The 13,439-nt window shown below is 36.5% G+C and overlaps 1 protein-coding gene across 1 annotated transcript; it reads left to right on the top strand.

Moving 5' to 3' along the window:
- Positions 1–1,254: 1,254 nt before the first annotated feature.
- Positions 1,255–13,006, top strand: LOC141665371 (brefeldin A-inhibited guanine nucleotide-exchange protein 2-like). The gene is made up of 11 exons (XM_074471357.1): positions 1,255–2,692; positions 4,624–4,941; positions 5,081–5,426; positions 5,521–5,943; positions 6,031–6,317; positions 7,167–7,440; positions 8,857–9,356; positions 9,569–9,890; positions 10,031–10,409; positions 11,203–11,885; positions 12,140–13,006. Exons 1-11 carry the CDS (start codon positions 1,488–1,490, stop codon positions 12,749–12,751), a joined length of 5,349 nt encoding a protein of 1,782 aa, XP_074327458.1. The 5' UTR covers positions 1,255–1,487; the 3' UTR covers positions 12,752–13,006.
- The last annotated feature ends 433 nt before the right edge of the window (positions 13,007–13,439 follow it).

Raw genomic sequence — 13,439 nt, 5'->3', positions numbered from 1 at the left:
ATTAATCTTTTTAGCTACTAAGTTGTTAACGAATAAGGAGAGATTGAATTTTACAAAAGAATTGAATTTTGTGACATCATTTTTTAAGTAGACGGTTCTCAACTCTAGATTTTAATAGAGATAGATAGATGTTTACGTGATTAAGATTATTATTTGTTATTTGATGAATTCATATAATGATAAATTTTATAATATAAAATAAATGGGTTTAATTGTCAATACTCTTATATTGAATCAAAATCATGTCTTTTGGCACGCGAAACCAATACGAATATAACCTACATGTCCAATTAATTTCATTCTTTTTAACCTTAGTGTATCAAGTTCAAGATGTCTTATTTCTATGTATTTATAATTAATCTATAATAGTATAATTAGTTTTAGTTCATTTTTTATCAATAAGATACATGTAACATATTTAAAATTTAAAATATTTTATTGTCTTTTACCCCGTATTCTAATTATATTGGTTAATTTTTTTTAGAGATTTTTTTTATATAAATATTTGTTTTCAAATAAGTATTATGAAGTGCGGGCCAGTTTATGTATATTGACTAGGGGTGAGCGCGGTGCGGTTTTTTCCTCAAACCGCACATGCGGTTTGCTCAAATTTCCAAACCGCAACCGCACCGCGTACCCTCGAAAACCGCATAAACCACATCACGAAAATGCGGTGCGGTGCGATGTGGTGCGGTTCACTGCGGCTTATATTTTACAAGTTCAAAAAATTAAATAAATACAAAACTTAAATTTAATCAAATTTCTGAAAATAGTTTTAGTCAATCTGAATGCAACATTACTTGGATTTTGGTCTTCCTAGTGAAGAAATACAAACAAGAGATTGTGTAATCTCTTTTTTATTTGTCAGAAGATCGTGTGGTTCATTTGAATTCCTTAATGAATTTAACATTTATTTCTAACTCAATAAGGATGCTGTGGCAATCCGGTGAAATTCAGTTTAACTAAGAATATAAAATGGTTCTTTATGTTACCCGATAGGAATATAAGTGTGTGTATATATATACACACATATATATATTTATAATATATTAAATATTACGGTGCGGTGCGGTTTAAACCGCATTTCAGAAATTTAACCACAACCCGCACCGTACCACATGGTTTATTAAAAATTCAACCGCACCACGAAAATTAAAAACCGCGTTTTACGGTATGGTTTGGTGCGGTGCGGACAGTTTTTGCGGTTTTGTGCGGACCCTCTTATTGACCAGCGGCAAAGTTGGACTTGTAAAAACAAATCCCAAACGCGATCTCAGATTTCTCCTCCATTTCTTCTCTCCACTCTCCACTCGCTCTCTCTCTCACACACTAACACACACTTCTCCGGCGATCACCACCGCATCTCCGCCCAATCACTCACTCTCCGCCACCACACACACATCAATTCAATCAAATCAACCAAATCAACTCACTCCACTCCACAACTCTCTTATAACCTACTCCAGATCTACTAACTCTCCGGCGGAATGGCTTCGCCGGAGGCCGATTCTCGCCTCACTCAAACCCTAACTCCGGCGCTCGAGAAAATCATTAAGAACGGATCGTGGAGAAAACACTCTAAGCTCGTTCATCAATGCAAATCTCTTCTCGAACGTCTCGCTAATTCCCCTGAATCTCCTTTCTCTCCTCATTCTCCTGATAGCCAATCGGAGCCTGACACGTCAGCGAATCTCCCTGGTGTTTTGTATGATACTGGTACTAATGAGTTTTCTCTTGCTGATTCCGAGATTATTCTTACGCCGTTGATTAATTCGCTCACTTCCGGGAATGTGAAGATCGCGGAGCCTGCGTTGGATTGTATTCAGAAGCTCATTGCTCATGGAATTTTACGAGGCGAAGCCGATACTTCTGGAGGTCCGGAGGCCAGTTTGTTGGCCAAATTGATTGATTCGGTTTGTAAGTGTCATGAATTGAATGAAGAGACTGTTGAATTGTTGTTGTTGAAGACTATTTTGTCGGCTGTTACTTCAGTTTCGTTGAGGATTCATGGTGATTGTTTGTTGCAAATTGTGCGGACTTCGTATGATATTTATTTAGGGAGTAAGAATGTTGTGAATCAGACTACTGCCAAAGCGAGTTTGATTCAAATGCTGGTGATTGTGTTTAGGAGAATGGAGGCTGATTCTGCAGCTGCTCCCGTTCAGCCGATTGTGGTGGCTGAATTGATGGAGCCTGCGGAGAAAACGGATGCAGATGGGAATATGACTATGTTTGTGCAAGGGTTTATAACTAAGATAATGCAGGATATTGATGGGGTCTTGAATCCGGGTACACCGACTGCTGGAGGAGGGGGAGTGCATGATGGAGCGTTTGAAACTAAGACTTCGACTGTGGAGTCGACAAATCCAGCTGATCTGTTGGATTCGACGGACAAGGATATGTTGGATGCTAAGTATTGGGAGATTAGTATGTATAAGACGGCGTTAGAGGGCAGGAAAGGGGAGTTGGCAGATGGTGAGGTGGAGAAGGATGACGATATGGAGGTTCAGATCGGAAATAAGTTGAGGAGAGATGCATTTTTGGTTTTCCGTGCCCTCTGTAAGTTGTCCATGAAGACACCACCAAAGGAAGCATTGGCAGATCCAACTTTGATGAGAGGGAAGATAATCGCTTTGGAGTTGCTCAAGATATTGTTGGAGAATGCCGGGGCAATCTTTAGAACTAGTGAAAGGTACAGCAGATACTTTACATATTACGCAACTCACAAGTTTGCTGAGAATGTGTGCACTTATTTGTGCCTTTAAATATTTATTACATAATATTGCATTTTGGGCATGTTATGGTTTTTTTAAAGTTCTAATAGGTAATGTAGACTAGATACCTGAGCTTACAATAAGGGTATACCCTTTTAAAATTAACCATCAACGATTTATTTATAAATTACATACAGGCTGATCGAGCAGTCTCATTATTTACTTCGGGTTAGATAATATAGATTAATACAGTTTGATGTGGAGCAGGAATAATATGATTAATTTGGATTTATCTTATAATATAATTTTATTATTTAGATATAAAGTTAATTGAATTTCATATTTAAAAAAATAGGTTATGGGAATATTCTACTTATGGTGGAATAGTATTAGCATTTTTTAGAAGTAGTTTCTGTACGATTAGTTTCAGGGTTCTCGTATTATGTGAATAAGATGCAATCTTTTATTTATTTATAAATTTTGATTTATAATTGTACTTAAGATTCTTTTCTTGTCAAGATTGTGAAATTGCGACACAAATACTATCATTCTTTCTGTGGTTGGGATATCGTTGAGTAGTTGTTCTTTTGTGGTTAAATCCCAGGCCTGTTTTTTATTGTTTTATTTAAAATATGGTGTATATGGTGTTTTTATTCTTCTACAAGTTGCAAAAATTTAATTCCTTAAGGTTAGAACCCTAATAAATACACTGATAAACTGACAGAACCTCCCCATTCCTAGATTAGTCGACTCCTGGATTATAAATTCATTTAAATAAGGGATGTACCTGGGCAATATATCAAAGCTTAATATTAATAAGATAATTTCATATGGAAACTAAATCGAATAATGAGCAACTGAGTCAAAGTTATGCATATCATATATGTGACCTGGCTACCTTCTGAATTGCAATCACAGACCCTACTTCTCTATTATGGGGGGCAACCTGCTTGCAATGCCGGTTCTTCGCCTTTAGTTAGGTTTGCTTCCAACAAAGAATTAATTGCATTAAGTGCCAATGGAACAGTCATGGCGGTGTTGGTGCCTGTAATGGTTTAGTTACTGGAACCAATGAACGACACTATAATATTATTAACAATAATTAAGTACTATTGAAACCTGGAGCATTTAAGTTTATTGTACAAATTCAAGATTTTTAATACCACAGGTTTTAAATAGTACACTAGGAAATCCTTGAAATCCTTGATTCAATATGTGATATCAGAAAGAACTTTAATTTGCATTTTTATATTGGTTTCTTTAATCCTCCTAATAGATTTTATACAAATATGATACTTGAATAACAATAGCAGGTTATGTCTTCTTTCCTTCCAGATAGTCTTATATGTTATTTTGGGGCTGAATTTGGGATAAAATACCATGCTATTAGGAGTTCACTGGAATATTTGCGCACGAAGGCATTTGAAATTCAAGAACACAATGATAGTAGGAGGCTGAGAGCGCAATTATCGAAACATAGTTTAGTAGGTCAATACAACCATGTTATTACTTTTATAAGACGTAATTTCTACCATGCGAAGGTCTCTGCACTCATTGTAACCTTAGACTTTTAAGATTTGAAATAGTCTATGCAACGTAAGACACCATTAGAGAATGTTAACATAATATCCACTAGGAATCTGATAGATTCAACCCTTTTGATTCCACAAAGATTGTGTTGGCGGATATTTTTTTAATCAGATGTTAGCAGATATTTAGTTCCTTGTTTTTTGCTATTCTTTCTCATTTATCCATTATTTTTCCTATACTGACTTGTCCCTTAGTTTACGTACTGACTTAGTGTCACATTACTTTAATTTTTCATTGTTATTGCTTAAGAATATACTCAGCTAGCATTATTTATTCCACAATTTCCAGCAAGCTCACTTTTTCTTTGTCTCTCAAATAGATTTTTAGGTGCCATCAAGCAGTACCTATGCTTGTCCTTGCTGAAGAACAGTGCTTCAACTCTTATGATTGTTTTCCAGCTTTCGTGCTCGATCTTCATTAGTCTGGTATCACGTTTTAGAGCTGGATTAAAGGCAGAGATTGGAGTATTCTTTCCTATGATCGTTCTTAGAGTGTTAGAGAATGTTGCTCAACCAAATTTGCAGCAGAAGATGATTGTGCTTCGGTTTCTGGAGAAGCTCTGTATCGATTCACAGATCTTGGTGGATATTTTCATCAACTACGACTGTGATGTGAATTCATCAAATATATTTGAGCGGTATGTTCTTCCTTTAGCGTTGTCTTCTATTTAATCTCTATTTGTAGTGGCACATTCTATTAGTCTGTTTATATTTGATATTAGCAAGTTATATGAGTTATGTTTGTGTTGTAATGATTACTGTAATATTTATGTTCAGAATGGTCAATGGACTCCTTAAAACTGCTCAAGGTGTCCCGCCTGGTGTCACCACTACCCTATTGCCGCCACAGGATGCAGTCCTGAAACTTGAAGCTATGAAGTGCTTAGTTGCTATTTTAAAGTCAATGGGTGATTGGATGAACAAACAATTAAGAATTCCAGATCCATATTCCCCCAAAAGAATTGAGCCGACTGAGAATGGTTCTGAATCTGGAAATCTCCCCATGCCGAATGGGAATGTGGATGAGTCTGTCAAAGAATCTGATACTCATTCAGAGGTCTCTAGTGAAGCTTCCGATGTCTCAACAATTGAGCAGCGCCGAGCATACAAGCTTGAACTTCAGGTAAATTACTTCTGTAAAAAAGTGAAGCAGTACTGCCTGCTGTCCAATCTTTACCTGGTTATGCGTGCTTAATCTTATCTGCAATTTATGGCAGGAAGGTATTTCTCTTTTTAATCGGAAACCTAAAAAGGGTATTGAATTCCTTATCAAAGCAAATAAGGTGGGCGGCTCACCGAAAGAAATAGCTGATTTCCTAAAAGATGCATCTGGTTTGAACAAGACTTTAATCGGTGACTATCTAGGTGAAAGAGAAGATTTGTCGCTTAAGGTGATGCATGAATATGTAGATTCTTTTGACTTTCAAGGGAAAGAATTTGACGAAGCAATCAGAGTTTTTCTGCGGGGCTTTAGGTTGCCCGGAGAGGCACAGAAGATTGACCGAATTATGGAAAAGTTTGCTGAGCGTTATTGCAAATGTAATCCGAAGGTTTTCACCAGTGCAGATACAGCTTATGTGCTTGCTTACTCTGTTATATTGCTCAATACAGATGCTCATAACCCTATGGTGAAGAACAAGGTATATCAATTTATTTACCAAAATCTGGGTAACTAACTCCAGTCACTTCCCTAAGTTCTGTATATTCTTATCTTTGTTACCATGCAGATGTCAGCAGACGATTTTATAAGAAACAACCGGGGCATAGATGACGGAAAAGATGTGCCTGAGGAGTACTTAAGATCATTATATGAAAGAATATCAAGAAAAGAGATTAAAATGAAAGATGATGAACTGGCTCCTCAACAAAAACAGTCCGTAAATGCAAACAGAATTTTAGGTTTGGATAGTATATTGAATATTGCGATTCGCAAGCGTGAGGAAGAAAATCAGACTAGTGATGATCTCATGCGAAACATGCAAGAGCAGTTCAAGGAAAAAGCTCGCAAAACTGAGTAAGAAAAAGTGTTTATATATGAATCACATTGACGTTTTAATGTCCTTATCTGTTAAGGAGTATATTATTATTTTTTGTGGCTAATGCCACATTTTGAGTGACAATCAGCTTCTGTTTGTTTAACCATATTTGACTCTGATGGCTGTAATTGCAACTGTGACACTTTGGATTTTCGGGAACACATGGAGATCGTTAAATTTGCCTAGAATTAGATTTAGTGACATGCCCTGAAGATTCTTTTCACTTTTGCCAACTTTCATCTGTGCTAAAGTCATGTTAGTCAATTGATATTCATTTATTTATTAAGATCAATTGTCAATTTGCTTTCACATAACACATGTATACGCTTTCTGGTAATAGGTATACATGTTCATTCAGCTTCTATCTTAGTTTGAACCACTGGCCAACTATATATGCCCCAAGTTAAAAAAATTTCGCCTTGGAAATATGACTATATTGAACTTAAGGGTCTTTTTGGCTACAAGATGCCGTGAATTAATCAATATGTTAATACTGCTACAAATGTTGTCACTATTAGTATAGAAAAGTAGGAGAGAAAGAAATCACTGGAAGATCCCAGTTTAATAAGAGGGAGCTGGAGTTTTTTTCTGTTTATTTTTATGGAGACTTAAGAAGGGAAATCTTTTGTCAATTTTTAACTTTGGAAATACCTGATATAATTCACAAATGGCTATCTAATTTAAGTCTAACTATTAGTTGAACTGTGGCAATTTTTTTTCCTTTTGGAGTTTGATTATACGAGATTCTCGTTAACTGTGGCATTTTGTTATTGTGACATATCATCATTCAAATCTTCCTCATGATGTCATTTCATATGCATTTGTAGGTCAGTTTATTATGCAGCAACAGATGTTATGATCCTCAGATTCATGATCGAGGTATGCTGGGCTCCTATGTTGGCTGCCTTCAGTGTTCCTCTTGACCAAAGTGATGATGAAGTAGTCATTAGCCTGTGTCTTGAAGGCTTTCGTAATGCGATCCATGTTACTGCAGTGATGTCTATGAAGACTCATAGAGATGCTTTTATAACATCACTAGCAAAGTTCACTTCCCTTCACTCTCCAGCTGATATCAAGCAGAAGAACATTGATGCCATAAAGGTTAGTAAAGCTTTCTGTTCTTTTGTCATATTGAACAGGAAGTCTGGTTTTATGGTTTCTTCCTTTTCCATAATAATATGTGATGAGCCATACCATTCGCAGTGACAAAATATGATCGTCGATATGAGATTGTTAGATTGCATGTTGGCATCTACAATTTTCTGTGTGAGTATTCTTTATATAGTTGATAGTAGAAAACTTAGAAAAAAATTCAACTATAGCGAGGACTAATAATGATGCTGACTTTCCAACAATCATGTTAATTCCATGTCAAATCGAAATATCATTCAGCAACTCTTCTGCTTTTATAGAATGAAGATCGCACATATGTTAGATTGCATGTTGGCAACTGCTATTTTTTGGGCAACTATCATTAAAAAAAAAAATTAACTCGAGGTGGACTAATAATGGCGCGACTTGACAACAATCATGTTCAGAATGAACGAATTTCCATGTCAAATCATAAAATCATTCAGCAACACCTGCTTTTTATAGAATGAAGATCTCACATATGTTGTACCCACATTACATATTTGTCAAGACTCAAGGTTTACACATCTGAAATATTTCTTTAATAGCATTAATATTATGATTAAATTTAAGTAAATTTTTTATCTGATCCGAACTATGTAAAATTTGAGATGCCAGTTTATCATAAGAATTTAGTACTAGAATTTGGTCATTCTCTTGGCAGTTTCATTTTAAGAAGTCAAAATTTCCCAGTGTCTTGGCAAGATTTACTTTTACTTTCTAATGCACCCAATTTGTTCTTCTGCCTTCAAAGATTAGGAATGGTTTCAGTAATATTACATTCATATAACAGTTTAAACTAGCCCTAGTAAATGAAACAGACTAGAAGGAATTTTTTTCATGCCAAAGTGATGTTTAAGAACTTCAACGTGAAGTTGGCAGTGGTTTACTTTATCCTCAATCATGCCATTTATGGTTGTTTGTTTCTAACACATCATGCATGGAGTGGACTCGCACTTTGTTTTGAGGATTGAACCTTACTTTGTTCAAATTTGATCATCTCTTGCCGGATATGTAGTCACAAGCAGTAATGCAAGCGCCCAGTCTTGTAATATTTATAGCAAGTTTATAAACAATTTTTTGAGGATAGGGACATGACAGTGTACTTAGTGGTTGAGGATCATTTCTGTTGGACCTAGTGTTTGAGGGTCATTTCTATTGTGTGTTTTATAGGGATAAAGACCTAAGTTTAACCTAGAGTTTAGGATCACTTATCTGCATGTGATTTAGGCTTGGTTTTTAGTCTGGCTGGAATGGTTGTGCAAGACTGCCATCTGAATGTAGTTCGTGGTAACTGTAGCAGAAGCAAAACATTTTTCTTTTTGTCACTTGTATGCAAATGACCTTACTCTTAATGAAGCATCTCATCCAAAACTCCTATTACAGGCAATAGTGACAATTGCGGATGAAGATGGGAATTATTTACAGGAGGCATGGGAACATATCTTGACATGTGTTTCTCGGTTTGAGCATTTGCATCTATTGGGAGAAGGGGCTCCACCTGATGCAACTTTCTTTGCACTTAATCAGAATGAACTTGACAAATCAAAACAAGCCAAACCTAATATGCTTCCAGTTCTAAAAAAGAAGGGACCTGGGAAGATTCAGTATGCGGCTGCAGCCATGAGAAGGGGTACTTATGATAGTGCTGGCGTTGGTGGCGATGCATCTGCAGGCATTACAGCGGAGCAAATGAACAATTTAGTCTCTAACCTAAACATGCTGGAGCAAGTTGGTGATATGAGTCGCATATTCATAAGGAGTCAAAAATTAAATAGTGAGGCAGTAATTGACTTCGTTAAAGCTCTGTGCAAGGTGTCTATGGAAGAATTAAAATCTACATCTGATCCGCGGGTTTTCAGCCTTACAAAAATTGTTGAGATTGCGTATGAATATATTTTATTCCCTGTTTACCTATTCATGCAATTCATCGTAACTCATAAGCCACTCCTCAAACTAGAGCTAACTGATTTTAAGCCCTATACTCAGGCCTCAATTTTTTAAAAGAAAATTCAGATTTTATTTGTATTACCAAATATCATCTTTCTTAGATACAGCTTTAATGTTTGATTCCTAACGATTCATTTCCTTATGACAGGCATTATAATATGAATCGAATCAGGCTTGTTTGGTCAAGCATCTGGAATGTATTATCTGATTATTTTGTGACCATTGGTTGCTCAGAAAATCTTTCCATTGCAATTTTCGCTATGGATTCTTTGCGTCAACTGTCCATGAAGTTTTTGGAGCGGGAAGAGTTGGCTAACTATAATTTTCAAAATGAATTTATGAAGCCTTTTGTTATTGTTATGCGGAAGTGTAGCGCTGTTGAAATCAGAGAGCTAATTATCAGATGTGTTTCCCAAATGGTTTTGTCGCGTGTTAAGAATGTAAAGTCAGGGTGGAAAAGCATGTTCATGGTATCTAGTCTTTTCTGACTTCCTCCCCTATCTCATTTTCATGTGCACATTACCATTAGGTTCTTTCATCATAAGAACATATGTTATATTTTGTTCCTTACAAGCCCTCTTTTAATTCGTTGTGTTCCAACTATTTTCAGGTCTTCCAGACAGCAGCTTATGATGACCACAAAAACATTGTACTTTTAGCCTTTGAAATAATTGAGAAAATATTGCGAGATTATTTCCCGTACATTACTGAGACTGAAACGACGACTTTTACAGACTGCGTGAATTGCTTGATTGCATTCACTAATAGCAGATTTAATAAGGACATTAGTCTCAATGCGATTGCCTTTCTCCGATTTTGTGCGGCAAAACTGGCTGAAGGAGATATAGGCTTTTCAAAGATTAAGGAAAAGGAAACATTTGAAAAGATTTCTTCATCATTAACTCCTAAAGGAACAGATGGAAAACACGGCAGTGGGAACATGACCGATAAGGAAGATCATCTTTACTTCTGGTTCCCTTTGTTGGCTGGTAAGTATTAAATTAAGTCTCATGTTTGGGGTCGTACCATGTGTTTTTTATGACCTTTATTTAGATGACCTTATCCTGCTTCTTATCTTCAGAATATTTGTAGTAATTATTTTAATAAGATACGATGAGTATAGTTGATTAGCTCTTACTTGATATCAGCTTCTTTTTCTTGCAACATGGCGTCCTGGTCCTGAGTTTGGAGAGTACGAAAGTATGAACTATTTTTCGTAGAGATGCTATGAGTATAATTGATTAGCTCTTACTTGGTATTAGCATCGTTTTTTCACCAGCTAAATTCTGAGGTTAACAGCCTTTGTAATATAAAATATGGGGTATACATGTATGCAGTGGGGGTAGAGTCGGTATTTACATTTATGCCGTGCTGTCTCTTGTACTAAAAGTGTTTCTAATCTCAGGAAAATTCTGAGCCTCAGGGTCCCTTTTCTCATATTATATATATAATTATAACATATAGATGTTTAACTGTTTTAATTAAATAATGTAACCATTGTAAATGATATATTCATGCTAGGATACTTAGATTTCTTAACGTTAGCCATTATATGTTTGGAATACTAAATGTTGATAACAATTACGCTGGTGGAACCCATATCTCCAAGGATGCCTTATCGCCATGGCATCGTGGCGCTCCTATGGCAGGCCTTGGCGCCGTAAGAATAACAATTGTGGACCTCAGTAAAGTTATAATGTCTATATATATATATATATATCAGAAAGCATTAATGTTAATTTCAACACTTGTAATTCACTGTTCTGCTACATTCTTCCCCAGGATTATCAGAACTAAGCTTTGATCCAAGGCCTGAAATTAGGAAGAGTGCTCTTCAAGTGCTTTTTGATACTCTACGCAACTATGGTCATCATTTCTCTTTGCCACTGTGGGAGAGGGTTTTTGAATCAGTCCTATTTCCTATCTTTGACTATGTTCGACATGCTATTGATCCTTCTGGTGGAGGTACCCCTGGGAAAGGGATTGATGGTGATGCTGGAGAACTTGATCAAGATGCGTGGCTCTATGAGACTTGCACGCTTGCTCTCCAACTTGTTGTAGATCTGTTTGTTAAATTCTATGACACTGTCAATCCACTTCTGCGCAAGGTGTTGATGCTATTAATAAGTTTCATCAAGCGTCCGCACCATAGCCTTGCAGGTATTGGTATTAGTGCATTCGTCCGTTTGATGAGCAATGCTGGAAATCTGTTTTCTGATGATAAGTGGCAAGAAGTGGTTTTGTCACTTAAAGAAGCTGCTGATGCAACACTTCCAGATTTTTCATTTGCTCTTAATGAAGATAGTTCACAGCATGTAGTAGATTCAAATGGACAGAATAATACAGAATTTGTTGCTGAAACTGGTCTGTCTGGTGACGATTCGTCAAGCTCAAGGGGATATCATCTTCAAGATGCTATTGCTGATACCAAGTGCCGAGCTGCTGTTCAGCTTTTGTTGATTCAGGTAGAGTCTGTTGTCTATTCTAATTTTCTGTTTTGTGTGTATATATGTATACTGTATATACTTTGTATTTCTTTCACTTGACATAAAATATCTAGATGTTTTGCGTGACAAAAGAGTATTCACTTTTTTGTAACGAAGAGTCAAAACAAGATTGACTTCAATAAAAAAACTAGTCATATTGTAGTACATCGCTTGTTTTTCTTATTGGCCCTAATACAATTGTAGTTAAGGTTTTCTCTTGCTCAATTATGCAGGCTGTGATGGAGATATATAACATGTACAGAGGATACCTTTCAGCGAAAAATACTATAATTGTGTTTGATGCGGTGCACACCGTGGCTTTTCATGCTCACAAGATAAATGCCGACACAACTTTACGTTCTAAGCTACAAGAGTTTGCATCCATGACCCAAATGCAGGACCCGCCATTATTACGCCTAGAGAATGAATCATATCAAATCTGCCTCACATTCTTACAGAATCTTGCTTTGGATAGACCCAAGGGTTATGAAGAATCAGAAGTAGAGTCTCATCTTGTTGACCTTTGCCAAGAAGTCCTGCGGTTCTATATAGAAGTAGCTCAGCCTCCACAGATGCCAGTAGCCTCTTTGGTTGAGAGCCCCAAGTGGTTGATACCTTTGGCTTCTGGTAAACGAAGGGAATTGGCTGCACGTGCACCTCTTGTTGTTTCAACCATACATGCTATTTGTAGTTTAGAAGATTCCTTGTTTGAGATGAACATGACATACTTCTTCCCTCTACTTTTGAGTTTGATAAGTTGCGAGCATGGATCAAGTGAGGTTCAGGTTGCGGTTAGTGATATGCTAAGCACATCTGTGGGTCCTATTTTACTTAGGTCATGTTGACTTCCACATGACCTCGAGGCGACCCAGGATGTATGATATCATGTCCAAGGTTGCAGCAGTCGGTTCTATATATTTTTTTTCTGTGTCCCTCACCTTTGTTCCTTCTATACGGTTAAGTGTCATTCAAATATAGTTTCATAGTATATTAAGAGGTAGAGTTGGGTACTGAACTTTTGTAATGGTGTTGGGCCTAGGGCCATTAGGGTTCACTATTGTATTTTGATTTTGCTGTTGTATGATAGTCCAAGTTTTTCAGGTGTGAGTTCAAATATCTTCATTGTAGAAAGAATAAATTACTCAGCATTTAATTAGAAGTCAATTATGAGAGTAGTTACTGCAAAGTGAGCGATTGAGCAGATCCATATATGCACGTGAAATGCTCTGTGACATCCGTAGACCAGATATGTTTCGTTATGTTTGATACCATTCCATTAGGTTTCATTTGTCTGAAACCTCAATCTTCAGTTAATTTATTTGAAACGTAATTTAATTAGCAAATTTCATTTACAAACGCCTTTGGACTTTCGATCGGTATGGCTCAAGTGAATATAAATACTATATCTTAATAGGCTTATGGTTACTAATCTTCATATCACTAAAAGAAGAATTATTGATAATCCATATTACTCTTATTTGGTTATACGATATCTTGAAGTCGAAGACACGTTGCGTTGCAGCAGGAGTACCG

Source organism: Apium graveolens, chromosome 6, assembly GCF_009905375.1.
Source record: "Apium graveolens cultivar Ventura chromosome 6, ASM990537v1, whole genome shotgun sequence".
NCBI lineage: Eukaryota > Viridiplantae > Streptophyta > Magnoliopsida > Apiales > Apiaceae > Apium > Apium graveolens.
This window is presented reverse-complemented; position numbering and strand designations above follow the sequence as displayed.

What these genes read in the sequence shown, in the direction of transcription:
- LOC141665371 (XM_074471357.1), top strand. Translation starts at nt 1,488, where the DNA reads ATGGCTTCGCCGGAGGCCGATTCTCGCCTCACTCAAACCCTAACTCCG. An exon ending in ACCCTATGGTGAAGAACAAG is followed by an intron (nt 5,944 to 6,030) that starts GTATATCAATTT and finishes GTTACCATGCAG; the next exon opens with ATGTCAGCAGACGATTTTAT. An exon ending in CTGGTTCCCTTTGTTGGCTG is followed by an intron (nt 10,410 to 11,202) that starts GTAAGTATTAAA and finishes ATTCTTCCCCAG; the next exon opens with GATTATCAGAACTAAGCTTT.